General features: G+C 39.7%; 1 protein-coding gene across 1 annotated transcript in view; it reads left to right on the forward strand.

Moving 5' to 3' along the window:
* Window positions 1-27,223, forward strand: part of PLCH1 (phospholipase C eta 1) — an 81,635-nt gene that overhangs the window by 39,862 nt on the left and 14,550 nt on the right. The window contains exons 5-13 of the mRNA XM_065674719.1: window positions 2,089-2,218; window positions 5,020-5,190; window positions 9,571-9,664; window positions 12,361-12,564; window positions 15,767-15,887; window positions 17,185-17,356; window positions 20,254-20,361; window positions 22,090-22,251; window positions 24,681-24,752. Coding sequence (XP_065530791.1) covers window positions 2,089-2,218; window positions 5,020-5,190; window positions 9,571-9,664; window positions 12,361-12,564; window positions 15,767-15,887; window positions 17,185-17,356; window positions 20,254-20,361; window positions 22,090-22,251; window positions 24,681-24,752 — 1,234 coding nt within the window. The remainder of the gene's footprint in view (window positions 1-2,088; window positions 2,219-5,019; window positions 5,191-9,570; window positions 9,665-12,360; window positions 12,565-15,766; window positions 15,888-17,184; window positions 17,357-20,253; window positions 20,362-22,089; window positions 22,252-24,680; window positions 24,753-27,223) is intronic.

Genomic DNA, 27,223 nt, shown 5'->3' on the forward strand with positions numbered 1-27,223 from the left:
AAAACTTGAATTCATTAGCCTCTGCGGAAGTGAAACTCAATGTTTTTAGGAGTCTTCAAGTAAACTGACTAGTAATTCCTTGTCATCTGTTTCTCCTGGTCAGTGTGTGTCAGATATGTGTCTGCTTCTCAGCCTCCACTGATGGTCAGGAGCACAAATCTTTAAAGCTCCTTAAATGTTTGTTGTAACCTAGCAACCAAAATGAACTTCTTATAAAGATCATGTCCATTGAATATTTCTTTGATGTGCTTGCTTTCACAACAGTGTTGACTAGTATTTTAGGCCAGGTTGGACCGGGCTTTGAGCAACCTGGTCTAGTGGAAAGTGTCCCTGCTTGTGGCAGGGGAGTTAGAACTGCACGATCTTTAAGGTCCCTTACAAACCAAAACATTCTATGATTCATTCTAAGTGAAATACAAAGAACACTCTTCCCACTAAACCAAAACCTCCCCCCCAAAAAAACCCAAACAATGAACCAATAAACAACAAAGCCCATATTGACTAAAATTGTAACCTCTCTCTTCTGCCACATGTAAATCTACAGTGATCACTTATAAATATTCCTTCTGAAGAATATACATCAGGTATTTTTAATATGTATTTCCAGTGTTTAATTCTCATAGAAGACAGGCACAGGTCCATGTGGGGGATATATTGCATGCTCTGTTGCACATATACTCAGTTTGCTACATTTATCCACAACTTTTCCAAGCTGCATGTGCTCTACTGGTGAAACATCACTTCAAGTCTTGTTTGTGGTATCAAAAGGAGCAGCTGGGAGACTGCAGACAGAATGACCCTGTACCAGTTCCACCTAGCATAAGGACTTGGCAAAAGCTGCAAAGGGATACATGTGCAAAGAGGGGGTAAAAGGTACTGGTTAGAAAGTGGACAAATTCAAGCAGAATGGAGGGAGAAGTGGAAGATAATGTTGGAGCAAGCTCTACAGTATTTAAAAACTTAGAGTATCTTCTCAGAGAAGTTAGTAGCAGAAATGAGAGTGTGAAGGGGCTGGTATTGTGAACCTGTAAATAATAGTCCAAACCAGTACCAGTTTTAAGCTTTTGAATGAAACTGTAGCAGGGCAGGGAGAGGGGGAGAGAAAAACTGGTTTAGTGTCAGCTCAAACCCATGTAAACCTGCAGAACATCCCAATAAAGGTTATGTTAAAAATGAGCTCTATGCTGTGTGAAGAATTATCTCTTGTTTTCTGAATTTGACAGCTGTTGACTTTATTTGATGCCGTTTTGCCCTTGTGAGGGGAGAAAAAGCAAATGTATGGGTACTATCCATTTTCTCTGTGCCACTTACAGTTCTGATGCCCTCTGGAAGTGTAACACAAGGTGAGGACAGAGATATTGGAGATAAAGTGGTGGACAAAGAACTTGCCCAGAGATGAAAGAGTTATACAGATACAGGTGAAAGAACTGTGTGACAGTCTTGGAGGAGAGAGCATGGTAAAACAAGAATGGTTAATTTTTAATGAGGTTCTGATGGAAACCAGAGGCCGATAATCATGTACTTGGGCTGGTTTAACAGTCTTCCTTATTCTATCCTCTTACACTAGATTAACATCATCCCTGATACAGATGGCTATTGAGCTTGATTCCTTAGAGTTGAGTCACAAAATCACCAGCCCTCAAATGTAACTGTCTTAGTTGCACCAGGCAGGAGGTGCAATAGCAAATTGTACCACAGGGTGTACAGTAGTAAAAGTGCTTTGGTTTGGCATGAGTGTGTGGAGAACAACGTAGATAGCACCAGATCTTTGCCAGCAGTAACTTTATTTCACAGTGTAGCCATGATAACAATAATGCAGGCTGTGGGAAGTCTTAATGCAAATGTTCTACCTGGAAGCACTGACTTGAGGAAAACTTGTTTGTGAAGACTGAATTGAATAATGCCCAAGTTTTTCTCCCTGGAAGTTGTTAAGATTCTTAGCTAAGGAGGGTTACTTCTCTGCCCAGAAGAGTTGGGGCAGAGACTTGTTCTCCTGAATTTGAGTCTTGTCCCTTGCCTCTTAACTGCTCTGTCCCGCTTTGCTCTGAGGAAATTGCATTCTTGTACCTTTCCTTGACACATTTGTAGCTGGGTCAAACAAACCTTTGAGGAGGCTGACAAGAATGGAGATGGCCTACTGAATATTGAAGAGATCCACCAGCTGATGCATAAACTAAATGTTAACCTTCCCCGCCGGAAGGTCCGGCAGATGTTTCAGGTTGGTAGTCTCTAACACAGTTTTGCTGTGGTAAGATAGTGCCAGTTATGGTCTGTTTCTGGACAGATCCAGAATAGGATTTGTAAGTTGCAGCTTTAAAGTCCGTCCTTTCCAGCACCTCAGACTTTCTTGGAGCCTCAACCTTTTTGTAGACAAGGATGCATAAGAATATTGTTTTAATGATGTGAGCCATGCAGAAGACAATTTATTAATGTTTTTCAGATGCATGATTGTTTTCATCTCTGAACTGTTCTATGCTGGCATTGATGGACAATGAAGTTATTCTGCTTCTATTGAAATACGTTTTCATTTCCTTTATGGAAAATTATTTAATAGAAACTAACTTTATGACAGTAATTTTTTCTTTCTTTTTTTTTTTTTTAAAGAAAGCTTCCTCTTACTTAGCCAGAATCAATTTTTTTTTTCTTCTGTCTGAAAGCAGTTACCATTTTCCACCAGCCCTAGTATTTACTGATAGAAATAGATAAAAGGAAAGATAAGCCAAGGACGTAATGAAGAGCAAAATAATTTTTTCTTAACTCTTCAGAAACAGTAGCAGCCAAAAGCTGGTTTGCTATAAAACATGGGAAAGTTAAAGAATCTTCTATGGTCAGAAGTAATTTGGTTTTGTGTCATAAAACCCACATTAGAGATACATCTATGGAGTTTTCAAGTTACTCCCCAATGACTTGAGAAGTGTGGAAACTGGTGGGGTTGTGTTGCAGTAATGAATTCAGGTTGTACTTGTTCCCACAAATGATAAATATCATTTAAGATATGTAGTAGATATAAAATGCTTCAAAATCCAACTCGGCACCGGATAGCTGGGAATTATTTTCATCTCAGCTTACTTTGTGATCTGAGTTTATAGCTCAGATGGCATTAGAACTAATAAGGTGTAATGAAATGCAGCTCCCTGAGATCCTCAGGTTTTGCTGATACTGTTCACTGCTACAGGAGAGGGAGGGAGTTGTGAAGCCATGTACTGAGAAGAAAAATAATGTAGTTCTGTCTGCTCTGTTAAACTGTCTAGGAATGAGTGCTAGGGCACTCTAGAAACCATTAGCGTTTGTATAATCAGAGGCAGCTTTTGCTTAAAAATGAAATGCTTTATTTACTTTCATTTTGCTGCGCTCACTGCCAGCATATACCTGAGTTAATGTCCTAGACATCACAGACATGGTTAAAGTTATTAAGGTCGAGTAGAAAAGGAGCGTTGAAAGTTTGTTTACTGTTAGTCATTCAGGGCTCAATCGTAGAGGTCTTACCCCACAAGCAGTGCTTTGTGCCAGCAGTTCTATGGACTTCCAGGACTTAATGCAGGATAAAGGGAGTAGCAGAATAATGGCGGGACAAATCCTTGCCCCTGTATCTAGCTACCCTGCCCTGTTCTTGCACTTAATCTGCTCAGGTGGTACTGTTTATGTGACTTAGCATTACAGTTCAGACATGGCACAAACAGCACCTGGCCTGGAGGAGCACCTGTGGTCCATGGGGATGGCTGGGCGTATGACACAGTCCAGACCCTGCACCTGGGAATAGAGTATGGGGCTGCTACTTCAGTTGTGTGAATGTACTAAGAGTAAAGATGGTTTCCTGTTCTAAGACATGCTTCAAAGTTTAGTGGAGTATTTAATGTGAAGGGGAAAGTAGAACTGGATCCTTGGAAAGCAAACCAGGTTAGAGATTTGCTCATTGCATCTGCTCTTCTGTAGAAAAAGTGAGGGTGGACACCAATTGGAAGAACATTCTTGTGAAGGAAGAAGTGATAGCAGGATGAATATGTCCTCCATCTAGAGAAGAACTTGTATTTGGTGCACAGCAAAGTCAGTGTTAAAAAGGCTCTCTGCACAGAAGGTGTTCTGACCTGAACAGAAGAAAACACTGTTTTTAACAGAACATGACTTGAGAATGGCAATGGGGTTTATAACTACAGAGAAAAAAAAAACCCTATATACAGCTATGAATGAAGGGCATTATTCATGGGAACAACAGCATACTTCTAAACATTTATTTCATTTTGTCTCCATTATCTGCTTGCAGCCTCAAACTTGGCAAGAGTTGAAGTTTCCATGAAGTTTGCTTTTTGTGGAGACCTACATAAAGTTTGACAGCAGTTCTCCAGAATATATTCTTTGTTTTGAAAATCCAAAGCAATCCTCTTAGGCAGATGTTCACAGTAAAAAGCTTGTATTAACATGCTTTAAGTACTGTTTTCTTCTCTTTCTACCTCTGAAGATAAACAAAACCTGCCATAAAGGCTGCGGCTATTTGGCATATGTTGTGGTGTGGAGTCTTATTGCTGCTGCAAACTTGTCCCCTCTACAGAGTGCTGACAGGGGGCTGAGTGTGTTGCAGTTTGGATTACCGTATAAGACTGATATTGTCCTGAATGTTTTAAAATCTGAGACCCTGTTGTCAGGGGAAGCCATGGGTGAAATTATTAGGTTCCTTACTATGTTCTAATCCAGCATAACTGCAGGGCATACGGGAGAGTAACAGAGATCAGAATAAAGCCCAGGGTGAGCCTCTTAACAGGGGTAACACTCAAAACTAAGGATGGAATTGAGACTTTCATAAGACACCTGTAGCTTTAGTGTGGCAAGTGTTTTCACCAAAAAAAAAATCCAATAGATGGTACTATAATTTTGCAGTTATTTTTGCTACTGGAATTTGTGTCTGAACAGAATCTTACAGACTAGGATTTATTAGATTTCTGTTGTCTGTGTAAAACCTGTTCTGCTTTGTTCCCTGAATTCTCCTGTGTTTAGCATGCTTATCTGAGTTTCTTTACCTCTTAGGAAGCAGACACAGATGAGAACCAAGGAACCCTAAATTTTGAAGAATTTTCAGTGTTTTACAAGATGATGTCCTTACGTCGAGATCTCTACTTACTGCTCTTAAGTTACAGTGACAAGAAGGATCACCTCACTGTTGAAGAGCTTGCTCAATTTCTAAAGGTGGAACAAAAGGTATGGTAATACTAGGCAGGCATGTATGTGAACATTTAAATACATCCAAGTATAGGGAAAAAATGTTCAGATAGCTGTTGTGTGGTTGTTTGCTCTTCCCTCTGCCTTTCTGCTGCACTCATGGCACATCAAGTGCTTTTATTTCAATCATAGCAGAGACCTTTTTGATTCTTGTGCTGATGGTTTTATGCAGTTACAAGGTTTGTGTTACAAACGTGAAATGTTTAGTTTTGGTTTCCTTGGAGTGAAGTTTCCCCATGTGCCTGCTTGCCACTTGGATCAGTTACTTTGCAATACAGTGTTCCGCTGTCCTGAAAATAAGGTTAGCCTGCTGAGAATTTGCCTACAGCAGCATTCTCTGCATGCTCCAAGGAAGTGCTTCATATTGAATGATGTGCCCTGTTATGCTCCCAGGTGACAAGAATCAGGTGGAAGTGTTAATACTGTGACACCATATTGGTACCAAACTGGTATCTTCTGCAGTTAAAAGGGTGGCTGTTGTATGCAGCCCAAACGAAACTGATGCAAAAATGAATGCCCCTCTTCATTTCAATTGGGTTAAAAAGGAAGTAATTTTATAACAGGTACACCCTTGGAACATGCACATATAATTATGTAAAGCTTTTCATTAATTATTCAGTATGGGCTAGTGCATTTTGAGTTAGGCCTTCTTGAGAGAGTAACTTTCCTCTTATTATTTCTCTACACTAATCATTGAGTATCACAGGAATAACTAGGGATGTCGTGAATAGTAAAAATGTGACAAAAAGTGGTGAGAAGTGGGGATTAAGTACACTTTTAGAAAATGAATATTTTGAAATAACTATACCTGCTCTCTTGGGAAGTGTTTTAAAGGGATATAATGAGATAGTATATGCCAGGGTGTGTCTGTGTATGTCAGGCTATGATCTGAAACAGTGTGTGCGGAAGGATATCAGGAGCCAGTATCCCAAAAGGAATAGGGAACTGATAAGAATATCAGTGTTGGTATATGCACTTTAAAAACAGGAGAAACTGTAGAGCTTTTTACTATCAGGTAAAGAAGACAATACCAGATCATCATGCCTAGTCAATTCTTGCTGCTTTTCCAAAAAAAGAAACCCCAAAACCCCTCTGTGGCAACACAAACTCTTGATTGGAAAACAAGATGATGCCTTCCTCCCTCTCTCACACAAAAGGATAATCATTATAACTGATTTATGTGGTGACCCAGTACATCATGACGTCTTACATTGATATCTTGCACTGAAATTGGAAGAATGGGTTTGATTATTTATATTTTGACTTTTCTTACGGAATAAATAACTGAGCAACTAAAGCCTAAACCACTACGGTACTTTTGACATGCTGGTGGGTTGGCATCCTGTCCAGGAATACCTGTTATTAGCACTGTGCTGCTTTTCTAACTTCTCCTTCCTTTTTTTTTCATAACTTCCTTTCTACTTTATATTATCTTCTCCCACTTTCTTTACTATGAGAATGGGAAATGAGAACAATTCACATTGTTAACTTGTGGGACTTTGGCAGAGGAGGTCTCTCCTATTACTTGGCATTGCAGTGCTTTGCAGCTTCAGATAGCATTAGACTTTTGGCAATAGGTTTATGTCTGACCTGAGTCCAGTCAGACTGGTGAAATCAAAAGTGATTTCCCTCTTCTTTCTCATACTTCTACACTGAAGATTAGGGATTATGTGGTTTTTTTATAGTTCTGTAGGATCTTATTTTAGGAAAATTAATTGGTAGTTCATTTAGTTAAAAACAAAGTCTTATTGGTTATTCAAAGGCTGATGCTCTTGTAAAGGAGATATCTCCATCAAAACTAAAGCATTTAACCAGGAACATAAAAAGTAGCTATGTATTCAAGAGATTTTGGAAATACTGCTGTTGGCCATCTTCAATAATTCATATATCTAAATATTCAGTTATTGATAATGATCATTGCTATTTTATATTAATTTTAGTAGAATACTTTAAAACTTAATGAAAACAAATTTAAATGAGTAGCCTAAGTCATCATCTCTCAATCTCCAGTTAAAAAGCATGAATCACTGGGCTTTTCCCTAGCAGATGCAGCTTTGGACTAGATTAGACATTTTCATTCGTAGAGCACATGAGTATGCTGCCATTCAGCCATCAAGGAGCCATACAGGATAATGAAAACTTTATTTCTAGCCAGCTCATGCTGAAGAAGGGCCTGCTATGAATAGTGTTTGCAATCAAACAGCAACATTTACTTGAGCTAAGATAATCAGTTGGTTTTTTTTCCCTACTGAATTGTTCTTTTTCCTATAATCCTGTGTAATTCCTGCAGGCATCTCAGGATTGTTGGCTTAGCTAGGAGATACAAATGTTTGGGAAAGGAGATGGGCCAAGCCACGCTTTCCCTGTGCAAGAGTAAAACAGAGGGAAGGGTGAAGGGCAAAGAGCAAAAAGGCTAGAAAATAGCTCTATGTCTCTCAACTCATATGGCAACTCAAGCTGAAGTGTTCACATGCTTGCCTTCTGTTACTATAGTTCTAATGTTGACATTATCTATTTTTTTACCTCCTCTGGTAACTTTTCATACTTAGGCCATAGCCTTTTAGTTGTTATGAAATATGGTCAGTCATGGCATCGAAATTTCTTAAGAGGAACCCATCACTTGGCAGGATTGGGCCCTTAGAGAAGATGGGCTTGAGAGACTCAACATACTTCTAGATTTCCATATAGCCGAATGCTGTTGTCGGGAATCCTGAGCTACAGGAAATAATGGAAAGCACAAATTCATCATAGAATCATAGAATAGTTAGGGTTGGAAAGGACCTCAAGATCATCTAGTTCCAACCCCCCTGCCATGGACAGGGACACCTCTCACTAAACCATCCAACACAAGGCTTCATCCAACCTGGCCTTGAACACTGCCAGGGATGGAGCACTCACAACCTCCCTGGGCAACCTATTCCAGTGTCTCACCACCCTAACAGGAAAGAATTTCCTCCTTATATCCAATCTAAACTTCCCCTGTTTAAGTTTTAACCCATTACCCCTTGTCCTGTCACTACAGTCCCAGCATCCCTATAGGCCCCCTTCAGGTACTGGAAGGCTGCTATGAGGTCTCCATGCAGCCTTCTCTTCTCCAGGCTGAACAGCCCCAACTTCCTCAGCCTGTCTTCATACGGGAGGTGCTCCAGTCCCCTGATCATCCTCGTGGCCCTCCTCTGGACTTGTTCCAACAGTTCCATGTCCTTTTTACGTTGAGGACACCAGAACTGCACACAATACTCCAGGTGAGGTCTCACAAGAGCAGAGTAGAGGGGCAGGATCACCTCCCTCGACCTGCTGGCCACAGAGAGAACAGTGTAAAAAAAATTGGTGTTGCCATTTGAAAGAGAAGTCTATTAGTAAGAACAGTTCACAGAGAGACTGTTTTCAGATTTAAACAATAAATACTGTGTAATCTGCATGATGACTAACCTCACTTCTGCCTGAAGCAGTCATGTTAACAGAGACAACACACTGAGAGGGGGACCTGCATGTTCCTGTGCTTCCAGACTGTCTGCATGTCAGGGCATTTGAGCTGACTTTGACAGAGGTTGCTGAGTACAACTAGTAAACAGAATAATGATACAAATAAGCTGCCAAAGGTTTTAGTGTTGTCATTGTCATCCTGTGATATTATTAGTAGAGGAAATGAAATACACCCAATTGTATTTCTCACTTTGGTTCTATACAACTTCAGGGTGGTGTGACAAGGGAAGAGCTGAGCAACAAAACCTGCTACTTTCCTTTAAAATTAAAGGAAATAGAAGTATATGGTCATATTTTGACCACACTAGTCAGTTAGGACTTAAGCTGCTGGCTAGTTGAAGCTGATGACAAAACTCTTATTTGTTTCAGAAGAACCGCTGGTTTTCTTTTCAGAATCTAATTATTTATCTCAGCCTGTGTATTATAGTGAACACTCCTGGAAGTAATGAAATCACAGAAGTGGAAAATGCATGAAAATGACATCAAACCCTGCCGAATTTTTTTTCATGTTTAAGTGGATTATATTAAAGAATATAACTTCATAGTTCTCATTTCATCAGTATTGCCCAGTACAAATAGTAAGTGTGCTTAACAGTTGATTTTAATCTTTAAATTAAAATGGCACGCCTTTTAAGTGAATGCTGCCTCTCCTATTTTTATCCTCAAAGATACGAGCCATGAGGCTTGTGCCAAGAATAAAATCAAAATCGTAAAGTCTTTTACAGTAGTGTTACTGATTCATATTTGACTGATCTCAATGTTTGATCATAAGTTTTATCAACTGAACCCAGAAGCCTGAAGTAAGATTTGACATGCTGGTGACATGGTGTTTAAAATAAGTGCACCAATGCTGTTTTTTTTTTTTTTGTGCAGATGAATAATGTGACACCAGAATATTGTCTTGACATCATACAGAAGTTTGAAGTATCGGAAGAAAACAGGAAACAAAATGTTCTTGGGATTGAAGGTAAAGGTTTTGATTTCAAAATTATCTTTGTCTCTATATAATGTAGTGGAATGGAAAAGCTTTAACAGTGTTTTGGTGTAGCTTATAATATTTGACTGTGACAGGACGTTATGTAGATTAGCAGTCTGATCAGTAGTGGAGGTGCATTCTTGTGGGACACAGCAGAGATGAGGGTAGGTGGGGTGAATTAGCAGTTAGTATTATACAGTGATACATCATAGCCATCAGACAGTAATGTGAATGCCTTGGGCTTGAATGAATTTATTGCTGAGTATTTGTAAAACGCAAATGTAAAACATTCTATGCTATGTGATTTATACCGCATCTTGCTCGTAACTGAAGCGATAAAAGCAAAGTTTCCATTCTGTTCTGTCTTTGCAGGTTTGGAATTGCTCCTGTACAATCTATTGATTTATGCTTAGGTGAAATAAGCATATGAAATGAAATATGGGTAGTTACGTTTTCTTTGGGCTTGAAAACCTTATTCATCTTGTTTGCTAAAGTGATCCTAATGGTTTATTTGTTCAGAACCCAGCTTGGAATCAAATGAAAATCTGAACTGGCATGAAATAGATTAAATGCCATGGTGTGTTAATTTGCCCAGAAGACAGCTTTCATGAAGCAGCATAATTTAAATGGTGACTTTGGGGCAGGGGGAGGAGAGTTCTTTCACATGGTACTTAAATCCTCAGTATAACCTCCCAGATCTTAAACAAGCCTCTGGTGTGACCCAGGGCGCTGCACTTGAACTGAAGTAAGGACAGCAAAATGAACAAGCCATGCACTTAGATAAAAAAATATTTCTGAAAGCATTGCTGTTCCTCTTAACCTTACTGCTGCTTTTTTTGTGTTTGTGTTGCTTTCAGGGTTAGTGTTGTTTGCACTATCCTTTTGTAATATTTTACATTTCTCTGTCACAAAGGAGGTATTTTTAAAACTTTATCTAAAGCTGATTTACAGAAGTATAAACCATCGTCTCAGATACACTTGAAGCATAGGGAAAACTGTAAACTATAGTGAAATTAGCTAGATGTTCGAGTTGGCTAGCATGGGCCCCATGCTCCCTGTGCTGCAGTACAGCCGTTTGGGTGCTGCTACCTTGTCTACATGTTATATTCAGCCAGGGTAGTGCTTACAGTAAAGGAGTGTCACTGGGGCAGAGTCGGCAATAAACTCAGGAGTGGGGGAAAAGGATAAAAAGGAAGCATTTGCTTCAAAGTCAGGATGTCAGTCTGACTCCCACTTCTGTCCTGTGATCTGTATAAGATCTGACAATTTCTCTTCGATAAAAGTGTGTTATTTTGTTTTCTTCTTGACATTGTTGTGCTTTCTGAAGATAACTTCTCAACTTGGGACCCATGGAGCATTAGCAGCAGCATGAAGTCCTGGCAGCTCTGCAGGATACCAAACCTGTACTCTTGCAGGTGTCATAACCTTTGTCTCTTCTGCTGCCCAGTATTTGAGGGATTTCCTCTGCTTCCTCTTATTTACGATTCATTACACTTGTGACGGAGCAGAACAGAATAGCTTTTACCTGCTACCATCACAAGGGTCCATTGAGGGAAAGATGGTGCACATGTCAAATTCTTTGCATCCTGCTGAACGTGAGGCTGAGGTTCCTCCCCACCTCCCACCTTCCCATCTGTATTCCCAGCAAGCAAATCTCTTGCCCTCCAAGGCACAATTCATGGTCCCAGGAAATGCAGACTGATGCTGCCAAAGCATTTGACCCAATTTCTCGGTTATACTGATGCTTTAACAGATCATGAGGGGCTAAGGGATACCAGTTTGAGAAGAAGGGGAAGGAAAAGACAGTTTTTATAGCAGTAATGTCTCATGGTTTAGCTGCTTACTCTCTGCAGTAGCATCTAGATGAAGAGATCATTTTTATCTCACTGAATAATGGTGAGGGAGGATATTTTCTTCCACCAATTCTAACAGAATCAGTAACACATTCTTCTGTTCCACTTAATAGCGGAGTGGTTTTGTCTGAACTTCAGAAGGCAGCTGGATCACACTTGTTTGTCCGTGCACTGGATTTGGTGTAGGCTTGTCAGGGTTTCATAGAATTTTTACGTGTGTTTTTGTCATCTGCCCCTTTTGAGGGTCTGAATGAAACATCTGACCTGAAAATAGGTTGGCCAGTAGCCATATCTATCTGTCTTGTTTTCAGCCTTCTCATATAGCTACTGTTCTTTACTCTTTATGCTTCTCTCAGAATCCTATTTTGTTTTTCACTATTAGTTGTTAATTAATTTTTAAAGAGGCTTAGCTCAATGTCACATTTTGCAAATGCTTGATTTTTATTTTTCAGAGAAGTCATAAGTGTGCCTTTCTAGATTGTATTTGCTTTTCTAGTTCAAACCTGTTTGAAAATTGTCTGGGTTGGATCTTGGGAATGCATTCTTGTCAAAGGTGTCAGAACTTCTACAGGCTTCAAAAAGAAATACCTGTGTGTGTGCCACCAGTGGACCGAGTCTGTGCCGCGTCTTCAGTTTGCAAAGAACCAAGCAAGTCACAGACAGTAGTTAATATGTTGAAAACACGGGGTACAGGAAGATAATTCCTGTGATGTGGTTTTGGAGACCAAAAGCACAGACAAGCATAAACAGAAAAAAATGAATGTTACAGTGCAAATAATTTGCTTGGCAAATATGTACTGCATCTATTGCAAAACTGTTTCTCTTTGTTCAAAGGTTTCACCAATTTCATGCGCAGTCCTGCTTGTGATATATTTAATCCGCTGCACTGCGAAGTGCATCAGGATATGGATCAACCCCTTTGTAACTACTTTATTGCTTCATCTCACAACACATACCTGACAGGAGACCAACTGCTGTCCCAGTCCAGAGTGGAGATGTATGCACGAGTGCTGCAAGATGGTTGTCGGTGTGTTGAAGGTATATTTTTAGTGTAACTTGCTGGCTCTGGCAAGTATGGTGGATATTTCTTATGAGCATAAAGTCAGTGGCAAACTCAAAGCATTAATGCTTCACTGTCTGATTACCTTAAGTTATAAACTCATGTTTTCTAGCTGTCTAAACAGAATTTTTCTAATGGGGATGACCATCTCAAACATCATAGACACCACTGTTTTCTCCTGCCTGCTGCTGTGTTCTTCTGCTTTTCTCAGTCAGTGCAAGTCTTCCATTGCCCTGAATTTGTGTAAAGCTTTTTTTTTCTGTGGCACAAGCTCCAGTAAGGCAATGGGCAGGCACCTGTTTGGGAACCTGCAGTTCCAGCAGAGCAGCCCCGGGTGTTCTGCTCTGCAGTTCCGCCGTGCATCACAGGACAGCTTCCAAATCCACATTGTTCAGAATGAGCTAAACCAGCAAAGACCTTTTTGTTTCACAAGCCAAATGGGAAAGTGGGTGTTTGCATGTGCAGTTCCTCTGGATGCAAAGGGAAGATGAAAGGTGCCTGTAGAAGGAGGACAGGTGAGCAAACAGTGCCTTCTGTCAGCACAGCTGAGTATCTACTTCTGTCACCATCTTCGAGCTGAGAAACTTAGCTTTTGTCTGCCACAATGGAGAGGTAGGATGCAGTTTCATTGGCTGAATGCTGATGGATTAAAACAAGATGCTGTTTGATAGCCTGGAGAGTGTGTTGGATTCTTGTTTAAGTTCTGCATGATTTAAATAATAACAAAACATTCGCATTTTGTTTTCAGGATTCTGGGTAGAATAAAGTCTTGACAATTTTTTTAGACCTAATATCGCAAAACTCATCTCTAGAAAAAAAAAGTTACTCTGAATTTAGAAATTAATTAGAGAAAGTGAACCTGAGAAGGTTGGGCAATCTACCACTGTACTTTCACTTTTGTAGGAAAGTTCACCAGAACACAGAGTAGCATGCTATTTTGCTTTGAGTTCTATACAGCCTAGCTAATAGCTCTGTGGCTTCCCTTTGTGAAGCTCTTCACTTCCTATAGAGGCAACAGTAGTAATAAGGTTGATGTGAATCCAAGATAATTCATAGAATCATAGAATGGTTAGGGTTGGAAAAGACCTCAAGATCATCTAGTTCCAGCCCCCCTGCCATGGGCAGGGACACCTCACACTCAGCCATCCAACACAAGGCTTCATCCAACCTGGCCTTGAACACTGCCAGGGATGGAGCACTCACAACCTCCCTGGGCAACCCATTCCAGTGTCTCACCACCCTAACAGGAAAGAATTTCCTCCTTATATCCAATCTAAACTTCCCCTGTTTAAGTTTTAACCCATTACCCCTTGTCCTGTCACTACAGTCCCTAGTGAAGAGTCCCTCCCCAGCATCCCTATAGGCCCCCTTCAGGTACTGGAAGGCTGCTATGAGGTCTCCACGCAGCCTTCTCTTCTCCAGGCTGAACAGCCCCAACTTCCTCAGCCTGTCTTCATACGGGAGGTGCTCCAGTCCCCTGATCATCCTCGTGGCCCTCCTCTGGACTTGTTCCAACAGTTCCATGTCCTTTTTATGTTGAGGACACCAGAACTGCACACAATACTCCAGGTGAGGTCTTACAAGAGCAGAGCAGAGGAGCAGGATCACCTCTTTCGACCTGCTGGTCACGCTCCTTTTGATGCAGCCCAGGATACGGTTGGCTTTCTGGGCTGCGAGCACACACTGCCGGCTCATGTTCATTTTCTCATCGACCAGCACACCCAAGTCCTTCTCTGCAGGGCTGCTCTGAATCTCTTCTTTGCCCAATCTGTAGCTGTGCCTGGGATTGCTCCAACCCAGGTGTAGGACCTTGCACTTGTCGTGGTTGAATTTCATAAGGTTGGCATCAGCTCACCTTACAAGCGTGTCAAGGTCCCTCTGGATGGCATCCCTTCCCTCCAGCATATCAACCGGACCACACAGCTTGGTGTCATCGGCAAACTTGCTGAGGGCGCACTCAATCCCACTGTCCATGTCAGCGACAAAGATGTTCAACAAGACTGGTCCCAACACCGATCCCTGAGGGACACCACTCGTTACTGGTCTCCAGCTGGACGCTGAGCCATTGACCACAACTATTTGTGTGCAGTCCTCCAGCCAGTTCTTTATCCACCGAGTGGTCCATCCATCAAATTGATATCTCTCCAATTTAGAGAGAAGGATGTCATGTGGGACAGTGTCAAACGCTTTGCACAAGTCCAGGTAGATGACATCAACTGCTTTACCCTTGTCCATCAATTCTGTAGCCCCATCATAGAAGGCCACCAAATTGATCAGGGAAGTGAAGCCATGCTGGCTGTCACCAAGCACCTTGTTGTTTTCCATGTGCCTTAGCATGCCTTCCAGGAGAATGTGCTCCAAGATTTTGCCAGGCACAGAGGTGAGACTGGCTGGTCTGTAATTCCCCGGGTCTTCCATTTTCCCCTTCTTGAAAATGGGGGCTATATTTCCCTTTTTCCAGTTGTCGCGAACTTCACCTGACTGCCATGATTTTTCACATATGATGGACAGTGGCTTAGCAACTTCATTTGCCAGCTCCTTCAGGACCCGCGGATGGATTCCATCAGGTCCCACGGACTTGTGCGCATTTAGATTATTAAGATGGTCTCGAACCAGATCCTCTCCTACAGTGGGCCCAAGGTCTTGATTCTCACAGTCCCTGCGTCTACCTTCTAAGACCTGGGTGGTGCAGTCAGAGCCTTTGCCAGTGAAGACCAGGACAAGTATTACTGTCCTTATCCATTCTACATGTAATGGATTTGATGCTACTTTTACTATAGTCAGTTATAAAACTGCATGCTTAATTAGGCATGGAAAAAGACTAAATTCTTTTTAAATAGTCTGTCTTTCAGAAGCAGAAGCTGCTTTCCCAAGAGGTAGCTGTAAATGCTGTTTGACCTATCACACCTTTATAATTCTTTATATAAGGAAAAAACCCTCTGCTTAATATAAGGGGAAAAAATGAATTTAGATTACATATTTCTCATTTGATGTAAGAAAAACACCTGGTTTGTTAGTCTTAACTCAATTGGTAGGTCATAATAAATTGAATGAATTTCTTGACACCTGCATGTTTGGGTAGTGTACATATTATTGCCAGTTCTGCTGGCAAGCAAGATCAGCAGAAATGTATCAGATCGTGGGTATCTCTTAAAGTATAGCTTTTTTTTTTCCTAATAGTGGACTGCTGGGATGGTCCAGATGGAGAGCCGGTAGTGCACCATGGTTACACTCTTACTTCTAAAATACTTTTCCGTGACGTGGCAGAAACTATCAATAAATACGCCTTCATCAAAAATGAGTAAGTGTAGAGTGAGGTTTTGAAGCTACATATGTCTGGTTTGTGTAGTTAATCCCATGTCTAAATCAACAATCAACATCAGGAAGTACAAATATTCCTTAAAACACATTGAAAATTTATAAATTTGATTCTGTTCCCCTGTTTGTCATATTTATTGTTCAACTGCATGAGATGTTTCCATCAATCAAGTTAGAAAGTTCATCCTAAGCTAGAATGACCTTTCTTGCATTGTAAACTCAGTAATGTTTTGAACAGTCTGAGACTGTTGAATATCTTTGAACAGAACTTCCCACACATATCCACAGGGAAATTATTCTTAAAAATCAGTATATTCTTTATGTAAGGAAAATGCTTCATTTCAGTAGGAAAATTGAGAAGCTATCTCATACATAGTATGAGAAAATACTGAGATGTGCGGTAATGTTCAGATTCTATTTTGTTTACCATGGTGATATGTAACAGTTTATTATGAAAATCGTGGAGTTCAACCACATATATCCAACAGCCTTAGATCATGAGTATAGAATTTTGAGTATTTTAGAGAGAATAAAGGGGAAATGCTTACATTCTCCTATTAAAAAATAAAAAAAAAAAAAGGGCAGGAGGCAGGGGGAGGCAAAAAAATTCCCAACCAACAAACAAAATACTCAAGCCCAAAAGTTTGGTATTATTGATTAGAAACAGGAGATAGGGATTTCAAAACTGAAGGAGCAGGTTCTTTATTTGGTGTGTAGTTGGCACTGGGGATTCCTTGCCATAGAATTCTGGGGCTGCTAAGAGTTTAGAAAACAACAAGGCAAATTCGTGGAATGTCTTTACCTAAGGAAACTTCAGCTGTAAGTTCCTGAAGCCTTCAATCTGTTGATTCCAAAATATTTTTCTTCAGGAGCATCTTGCTGGTCACTTAAGAGTTTACGAAGACTTTGTTCATGGCTTGCAGAGGAATAACATACCTTCTGCTCAGATAGAACAGCAAGGCATTCTGTTGCTGATGAGCTTTATTGCAAGTTTCTCTGTGCCTCATGCTTGGTGATCATCAGTTTCAAACTTTGTCACCCTATCTGCTAGTGGCTAGGGTTGGAGTAAGAGAGCAGAATCGCCTGCAGGGACTATCCGAGGGATTCTGACAGAACACAGATTTGGGAGTTTATGTGCAAAGTCCTTCTTCCCAAAGTGAATTTGTTTCCAGACTACTAACAATGCAAAAGCAAACTGTGTAAAAAAGTTTACATGGCAAGCTGTGCAGGTCTTCTCTCTTAAAACAGTTAATGATAATATCTGGGGTTTTTGCTTCTAGGTTTCCAGTGATACTGTCTATTGAAAACCACTGCAGTATTCAGCAGCAAAAGAAGATTGCTCAGTACATGAAGGAGATATTTGGTGACAAACTGGACTTGTCATCTGTAGTCACTGCAGATTCCAGACAACTTCCTAGCCCTCAAAACTTGAAAGGGAAAATCCTAGTGAAGGTAACTTGCTACTGGTGGTGTGTTCAAAATGCAAAAAAAAAACAACGGTAACATTTATTGTGCTATTTATTGTATATTTTCTTTGACTTTAGAGAACCAGTTCAGCAGTATCGTGTAGAATAGTACAGATGCTGTAAGTGAGGTAAAATTCTGAGCCTTTCAGAGGCACTCAAACTGAGTTCACCTTGGACTTGGCAAGTATTCCAAAGTACTTTTGTAAGTGTTTCAACAGGGAGGCGGTATCAAGAGCAGTGGAAAGAAAATTCTTCCTGTTTTTTGAGCATCTTATCTGAGATTCTTAAAGACAAAGGTACTTATTTTTAAACCTTAGCACCATGTCAGGAGAGCAGAAAAATGACATAAAATCCATCAATATGAATAAAAAACCTGTGACAGTTACCTGAACCTGGTATTTTCCTTTTTTTTTTTTTTTAAATATGTTTAAATTTGTCTAGCCTGTTACTAGTGAATATTGTTCTGTATGGTTCAGATCCCTATAGCATCTAAATATTACCCTACAGTTCCTTCTTGATACTCATATTTTGGAGTAATATAAAAGCATCTCAAAATTTCTTGTGTTTTCTTGCATTTCCCCCCATCCTGCTTTGAGCAGTAGTTCATGAAATGAAACTATTTTCATGGTTCATCGGCTGTGTTTATGAAAGAAGAGCACTTCAGAAGGTAGCTATAAGGAACAGTGAAGGAGGAGGAGGCCCTGGAGCACTGAAGTTAGTGTTGTATGCAAGATTAATTGTTTGAACCTCTCAGTATAAATGGATTTGCTCTGAAAGGAATTTCAAAGACTGAGGTGGATATAATAAGAAAGAAATGCAAGGCAGACCTTTGAGAGGGTGATTAATAGAGTTGTGGCTTATCAGACTGTCAAATTTACTTTGACACATGGGGGCAATTACTTTGCTGTGAGCTCTTGAGATAGTTTTGTGGGGTTTTTTTCCCCCTCTGTCCTCTGTATCAAGCTGGCTACCAGGATTCACAATTCTGGTTTGATGTTAGTTTGGACATATTTCAATGTGTAGTGCAAAGCTGATTCTGTATTAGAAAACCTATGCGTGCTTTACTGAATCAGTTTTCATGTGTAACTGCTAGTTAATGAACTATGCAAGCATGTAGTGTTGGTGTTTTAGGGAGTCGAAATAAACAGTACGTAATGTCAGTCATGCTACAAAACCTGGCACACCTTGCTTGTAATACTGTGTCAATGTGGAGAAAGCAGGAGCGGTTTGATACTGTGCAGCTCTTACATGAAATTTTGAGCTGTTTTTTATAGTACATCTGAGTTTGTAACTTTAATTCTTCAGTTGACAGTGCTGAAACCCTGTGAGCTGTTACAAAAGAGTGTGGAGCTAAGCTAATGTTTAGAGAATAAGGAATGCTATTTTAAGCATCACAGTATCTTTTCACAAAGCCCTGTCTCCCATCTCCTGCTCAATTTAAGCAGCCCTGTTGGAGAAGATAAAATCGTGTTTAGGAATCAGCATCTTGTTGAGAAGTAAACCAGTTTCTCATATTTTGCCATTATTTTGGCTGTTTTTTAGCGTTTTACTTTGAAAGGCAGTTTTGATTCATTAGCCAAACAATTTTGAGTAATGGCATAATTCTCATCTTGCTAGTGTATATAAACAGTAATTGTAATAATATTCATGGATTTAAGCCAGTATTAAAGCTGACAGTGTGAAGTGAATTTGACGTACTCTTTAGCATTGTAGCATTATTAATTTCCAAATGCAGCCTATAAATCAATCTATTTCTGCAGAAATCTGGGTGTAATTCTTGTCTACCTCTGCCACTGATGAAACAGACTGAACATTTCTGCAGTCAGTGAGAAAGACACACATAGAAGTAATAACTCGCAAGTTTAATAGGTAATTTATTAAGTAGCAGACTGTAAAGCAAGAGGCAATGGCCACAAGTTACAGCTTGGGAGGGGCAGACTGGATGCCGGGAAAAGCTTTTTCAGCTGATGGTAGTGCAGCATGGAAAGAGACTGTGCAGAAGGCCAGGGGAGTCTCCACCTTTGAAAGTTTGCAAGACATTGTAAAGCAAAGCTCGTGAGAGCTGGTAATGATCCTCCTTTAGTGAGAGATTGGACCAAAGATATTCAGAGCTCCCATAGCCAACATTTCTAAGGTTCTGTGATTGCGCTTCACTATGTCATGAAACAGGAAAATCAAAGATTAATGCTCTAAAAAGCAAAACTAATCTGACAGAGCCTTTTTTTTTTTTTTTTTTTTAAGTAGCCGGTAACCTCTGTTTGATGCTCACCACTCTAATCAGTTGTTGGAAACTAGACATGGAGTTAAAGTAGTTCCTTTCTAATGCAGATATACGACATTCACAGTACTGGATTAGCATCTAATTTTGGGCTGCTGACTGTACTCTTGCATGAGCATGCAACATTAAAATAGGTTTTGGCTTTGCTGCTTCCTTCATGTTGATGGCTGCTTGCAGTGACTTCTTCTGTGTCTGTGTTTTCTATTCTTATGAGGAACCTATGACAAAATCTCAGCTTCTGACTTTTTTTAAATTTTAAATATACAATAGTCTGCTTGCTAGGGGTAAGTCTGAAATGTCTGAAAGTTAACTCAAAGAAATCTTTTGGACCCTTGCTTGCTTACTCCAGACAGGGGAGGTGATACACTTTTTTGAAAGAGCTTGCAAAGATCTTCCAGTAAGAAACTCTTCCAGAAAATCTTGAAATATCACCTGTGATAATCTAGGTCCTTGAACCAGTTCGCATGAGACTCTCTGAAAACAAATTCCAGACTGTGGTCACAATTAAAATAAGGAATAGTTGAGGAATGGGCTATTTTGGTCTTTGCATTAAATAACACTGGCCATGTGTGCATTTATTGTGAATATTTTTTTCTTCATTTTAGGGTAAAAAGTTGCCGTGCAGTCTTGGAGCAGATGCTGAAGAAGGAGAAGTTTCAGATGAGGATAGTGCTGATGAAATTGAAGATGACTGCAAATTAAAGCCTTGCTATGTATGTGCATTTATACAGTTCCTAGAACTGTTATAACTCTACATCTCTTACATGCATACTCTATAATCCTACATAGTTGTTAGCAGATGAATTTTTAACTGTGATTTCTAAGTCAGGTCCTTAAGATACAGAAGTTATATAATTTCACATCTAGGTATGGAATGACATTGTTTGGAAATGCACACTTTGTCTTTTAAATCATACAAATAAAGGATTTGAGTACTTCAGGTACACTAGACTGTAAGCATTGATGCCAGCACTTGCAAGCTTGCTAGGCTTTTTTTCAGATACAGATGTGTAGTACTTAAAGCAATGGCATGATGGATTTGCTACACAACTGCTAGATGAAAATTGAGACATACCAATGAAACAAATATGAGGTGTGAAACATTCATTTTCAATCCTTCTGTTTCTTATTTTTTGATTCAGAAGATTGATTTGTATTTGCTTTCTTAACTCTTCATTTATTTTTTCTGCTGCTAATTTTATTAACATATTTTTTTGCTACTAGCTGAAACTGGTGTGCATTATCCAGCAAGTGGTTTTTTTTTCTAGTCAGGAGACAGCCTTGCTTCACCAGTTAAAACTTTTGAACAAAGAAAACGCTATCTAGGGAGAAGTAGAAAGAATTGATTTGAAAGAATTCAAATTAGTACTTGGCAAGTCTAGTGTTTAGCTTGCTCAATGACTCAGAACTTATATTTTTGTTGGTATTTACTACAGTATTGGAAATATTTGGTATTAATTTATGGGGAAGCTTGAAGACTCCCAATTCCATTAATGTTTAGGAATATGATTGATTTTAAGTACAGCTACAGAATTCTGCAGGTTTAAGTTCAAGGAAAAAGTATATATTGAAAGAACATAACTCTAATTATGGGTGTAGTGAGATGAGATGAGATTGCTGTACTGGTTCTGAAACCAATGTGAGGCCTGAAACCAATGTGCTCTTCACAGGAGCAATCTGTGTATTCCATGTATACTTTACTAACGTGGCTTGAGCACTTCTGATAAGATTATGGTTTCTTTAACAGAAAGATCTAAGAAAAATCTGACAATCCTTAAAACCAATGCAAAACACGGTATGTCTTTTGGGGCTAGAAATGGAACGTGTTAGGACAGAACAGTTGCTTTCCTCTCCTTTCTCGGGAGAGGTCTCACACCTCAGTGATGAAGGGATGCTAAGTGCACACTGTTCTACAAGATCCATTTTTATTTTAGGCACGTTATGTAAGAGACTGGTTTCTGTCTATGTAGTACATATGAGTGTTGTTAACTCCTCTTTCTTACTGTTTGGAGCTGAAGTATAATGATGCTTGGGTTGTCTGGTATTTTGGAGGAAGTAGGTAAGTGCATTAGCTAGAAATTCATGTCATCATCTGAGAGAGAAGATCAGACTTATGACAGTTTTGAAAGAAATTGCTAACACCAGGGCAAGGTTCTGGGCATTCTACGTGGTGGACTGTACTTTGGTGTGGCAGTGTAAGTTGTGTCAGGAGGACTAAAAAGAAAACGGAGAATGGAAAGGGCTGTAAAAGCCACTAATAGAAAAGGCAAGGTTATGCAAGACAGGATTATACAAGAAGCTGCTTCTTGCACAAAGAAAATGTTCGGAGTGTTGTGTTGCCTGAAACGTGTGTAATGCTTCCCCAGGCTGTTCCAGAAGTGATGGACATAATAATCTACTTTAACTGGATTTCTTAATGGGTTTAACTGTATTTCTTTCAGAGTAACGGTGCAACTGAGCACCAGGTGGAATCTTTTATAAGAACAAAACTGGAATCTCTAATAAAAGAATCCCAAATCAGGGACAAAGAAGATCCTGACAGCTTCACTGTGAGAGCCCTACTAAAGGCAACTCATGAGGGTTTAAATGTTAACCTGAAGCAGGTATGTGGTTTTTTCCCTTTCATATGCTCTGTTCAGTATTAAGAGAGTACAATGTGTATTGCACATTTTTCAGATGAGAAAGCTGATAACTTTTAAACAGCTGCTGAAAGTTTGCTTTGTCCAAAGTGAAAACTTGGAACTATTTCAGGGAAATATCTAAGAAGAGAATTTGGTCAAATGTGAAGAGTATGTTGCTTCAATGTTTTCTAATCTGGTTTATTCCTTGTGACAGTTTGAAGCAACCAATTCAGTAAGTACCAGTTGCAAGCATGTATCAAGCAATTCAGTTTGTGTCTAGAAAGATCCTTTCTCTATTGCTTTAGTCTTATGAAGACTTGCCATAATAAATCTCTGCCTGTAATGCCAGTGGATGAAAGAAAGGTTGGGTTTTTTTCATGACTTGAGACTGTTTCAGATCAAGAAGAGTAGGTTTTCTTTTCCCTTTTTACATCAAACTACTTTTGTAAAACAATAAAATGTATCAGAATTTTGACTACATCAGTAAACAGCACCTTGAATCCAGGGATACCATACTTTCACCTAAACTGTATGCAAACCTCAGTTAAATACTGAGTGAGTTGTTGTGTGGGGGTGCCTACTTTGTAAGAGGTGTAGTCTTAAAGGTCAAGTACATGTAGCTCTGCTTTCTGCATGTCTTCCCACTCTTTAGGGCTTTTGTAGTTCTCATCAATCTCTTTCTCCAAGGCTGGACCCATGAGACTTTTGCCTGGAGCCAGACTTGACTACACCAAACATACTCGGCTTGTGCTGATGCTCGAGACATCTGTAAAATGTGTGTTGTGGTGGGAAAAGGCTGTAAGAATGCAGAGGACAAAGCATGACAGAGAAGGGTTATTTTCAGACTGTGGCTTTGCAGTCTCAAAACAGTCAGATTGCTGGTTCCCTTTGGCCTTCATGAGGTCAGAAAAGTGGGATTTCAGAGAGCAAACTCCCTGTGTTAGTAAATATGATTAGATATGAGTCATTTCAATGTTACTTTGTGTTAAAATTACATTTGCTGTGTTCTCTGATGTTTGGAAAATTATTGGCCCCTAGATAGCTTTTGAAGGGGTAAGGAGTTTTGTTTAAATAATGCAAATTTCCGTAAGTTGTTGGTGTTGGATATGATGACTGAGATTACCCATTACATGTCATTGATGTGATAAAAGTACCGAAAATACTTTAGTAATACAAGTGCATTATTCAGATATTTGTCAGGTAATAATATTAAATGATAGAATTTTCTAATTGACATTTGAAATTATTGAGATCTCTTGCTGCAACAATCCTGTGTGAAGATTGATTGTATGTGACTTTTTTCAAGGGTCTTACAGCAATACAGAGCTGAACAATTAATAATAGTCAGTTAAAACAACTGGAAGAATAATTTATAGCCACTGTTGACTTAGATATGAGGAAGCTAACTGGTTAAACACTTTGGTGGTTTGGTAGTTGTCTAACTCATTAGCTAGCTTTGGTGGTGTTGTAAAGCTTTTTTCTAGTAGTTATGGTGTAATTGAAGTACCAAAATGGGATCTGTTGGGAATTTTTTCTACTTTTTGGTGGTCAGATCTCATTTTCCTTTATTGCAAGTTTTCTGTGCTCATCTCCAGTAATTACCAAGCGAATTCTGGGAGTAGGTGAGCAAGGTAAGCAAGCAGTGTGTACAATACTTACTGTCAGTCAGGCCTGATACTAGTTTCAGTTAGCTGTTGAAACTGTCAACTCTCACCCTTATCTGAGGGAGAAAAGTACTTTGTCTGCTGAAGTTTCAGTCAATGTTTTACAAGGACTTTCATCCTGAGCTAGGAACAAATCTTTGAACATAGAGAGGCTATTGACTTCCTTGGATGTAGTGCCCTTACTGTGACAGTAGTCAGAAGTGAATTCCAACTCAACACTGAACAGGGAATAATTGGAATTTATAGGAATTCCTGAAACCCTGGGGGAATATTCTTCAGCACCTTTAGGTCTTTGTTTTGCTTTTTAGAAGAGGGAGGAATGTGCTTTTCTGAGAGAAAATGCTAGGCGCTGCTTGGGATTATCAAATTTATGTCTAGGGGCATGGCTATAAATAAGAAACTCAGACTTCAGGCTGCCTATAAAAAGTCCACATTTATCTGCTAGATTTTTGGGTTTTTTTTCCTTTGTGACTGTTTTCAAGTGCACTTTCAAATGTGTTTTGTTGTTGCTTGCCTGTTTTTGCTAGACTGCTTTTTGTACAAGGTTGGTTGTTGTCTTAAGTGTCAATATTTTTCCTTAATGCTAGAGGGTTGCTAAGCTATCAAGTGTATAAGCAAATTGGAGAAGTCCTGTGAAGATCTTGGATTTCAGTATATGTTCACAGATCAGTATGTTGCAGTTTAGACTTTAACTGACTGCTTCTGAAAGTATCTAGTTACAGTACTTACTGCACTTTCTCTGCACAGAGCCTGGACATAAAAGAAGGTGGAAAAAAGTCTCATAGTCGATCATTAATGGGCAACTTCGGTAAACACAAAGTAAGTAAAACAAGAGACTCAGTTTGTTCTTCTAGTTCTCACAGCATTCTAGAGACACTGGATATGTTTTATTGCTTGGAACAAGCAGTCAGAAAAGACTATGTGATTACACTTGGTACATTTATTGCTGTTTAGAGGAATACTGGCTGCTAGCAGTATTGGAGAACTTTTTAAAGATGAGTGTGTAAAGTAAAAAAAAAAAAAACCAAACACTAAAACCAACCCAAAAATCTTGCCTGACCAAAAAGATTGTCTTTACCAGTGATGTGGAATTGCTGGCTTTCTGACCAAACTTGCAACGGCATAAAAGTAACATAGACAAATGCCTTGGTGTATTCTTATTTTCCAGACTTGTGTGCACACAGCACACATAATGTTGGTTTCATTCAGAGTCCAGCTTTGCTGTTTCATACCCTGAGCATTGCCACACAGGGTGTGCTGTGACTGGCTTTCCACTTGCTTTAGGAGACTGCTGTGACTGAGTACTGGCTCTGGCTTCTGCTTTGTAAAAATGTGTTCTTTTCTGATCTCTTCATGGTTTTGCAGATAACTTAGATGTTTGTGTAGCTGCTAGGTCAAACTGTTTGCTTCACTGGGTCTTCACTGTTACAGCTGAACCAAGTAAGATCTGATAAAATTCAAATGAGTGTGAAGTTTCGTTTTACAGGTGGACAGCAGCTACCAGAAGTGACAGTGGCCCATGTTTCCTCCTATTCCCATACCTTGATAAATGTGTTCCTGTCATCCACCTCCCCTGTTCCCACACTCCCACAGTGCTTTGAGGCTTGGAGTTATTGAACATGTAATCTCAGCATGATTTGGTTTGACTGAAGGCTTTCTTCCTCCAGAGTCAATTAGCAGATACCAAGTAAATAAATCAGCAGATAAGCTTGTCATGAAAGGGGCACACAGCAGGTCTGCAGCTGAGTCACTGTGCTGCCAGCGCTTCCTCTGCCCCAGCCTGCAAGACACCTGTATTCCTCTTCAGCGCTGTCTGCAGTGAAAGCTGTATCTGAGCAGGGAACACACTCTGTAACTGATAAAATCTGAGCATCAGTTTAGGAAAAATAGCAATTATGAAATAGTTCATACAACTTAATCAGCCACCAGTTCATCTGCCCTGGAGTCAGCTAGGAGCCATCAGAAATTCTCTAAGCAGGACTCATTTACACTTTGATTATAAGCTTACATTAAACTGAAGTGAACATACTTCCTTCAGCAGCTTTAGCTAAGTGCACATTATTCACTCAGAATATATTGAGATCTGTAAGTACCTGGTGTATGTGATAGTGGACACTTCTCTTTGTAACCTCTGCTTGCTGATGGGAAAACAAATGCTGTGGAATGAGATATCACAGGCGAAAGTCAGCCACTAAAAATTGGTGGTTACTCTGAGAGCTGGAAAGTATGTCAATAATTTAATTACTACAACTGTCTAGCCTAATGGATAGAGAAGGTTGGAAAGCCCATTTGCTTCATCTCTGCTGAAAAAAATCAGAGTGTATATATAGATTTTTTTTTTTTATTATTTTTTTCCCCAGTTGTGTTGTAGACTGAAGCAACAGGGATGTCCAGTAACTTCCCACTTATGACATTCCAGCTAAAGGGATGCCTGGGAAGGATGGTTACTACTGATATTTTTGCAGGTACAGAATTATCTGCTCAGGGATATTGACTTGGGGTATTTTCAGCCAGCTCTTGTGCCTCATGTATAAACTCTTTAAAAACTGCCAGTGGAGGGACAAACACACTAAGGATGGCAGTTCCTGCAAGTTAACTGTGGGAAGCATCCCCAGTGCAGACCTTCAGATTCCAAAATCGAACCAAGGAAATTATTCTCAATCTAGGCAATTTTATTTCAGCACTAAACACAGCAAACTAAATTATGTACATTATTTGTGTATCATAACAGGAGAAAAGAAATCTGTGCTCAATTAGCCATAGGAGTAAAAGGATAAGGAGTTTTCAGTTATATTGTTAATTACCCCTTGATGAGAAGGGAATTAAAGAAACTCTCACTTGAAGACATCGTTAGTGTTACAAAAGATGTAATGTTGTTGAAATAGGAAACTATTAAATAACAGTTGCTTGTGAAATAAAGGTGCTTTGGAGATGTTAATATTTTTATCATAGCTATTTACTGTCTAGTGTAATAATTTGGAATAACTTGAATGCTTGTATGGGGGGCTCAAAAGACAGCAGAAAGATGGTATTTGAAAATTTTGCCCAGACTGTTCTCCACTTCATGGATTATTCCTTGAATTTTCTAAGTTGGGAGTAGCATAGGTAGGTGAAAGCAACACACGTTTAGATACTACTGTGTGTTACTGTTTGTTAAATATGATACAACCCATTAGAATTTCAGCAGGACTGGTGGCCAATGTACTGCAGACAGTTGGAGCAGTGTTGTGCTTTCATGTCAGGAGGGAGCAGGGGAGGGAAGCTGCAGAATATGGACTGGCCTGCAACGG

The sequence above is a fragment of the Lathamus discolor genome, chromosome 3 (genome assembly GCF_037157495.1).
Source record: "Lathamus discolor isolate bLatDis1 chromosome 3, bLatDis1.hap1, whole genome shotgun sequence".
In the NCBI taxonomy this organism is placed as follows: domain Eukaryota; kingdom Metazoa; phylum Chordata; class Aves; order Psittaciformes; family Psittacidae; genus Lathamus; species Lathamus discolor.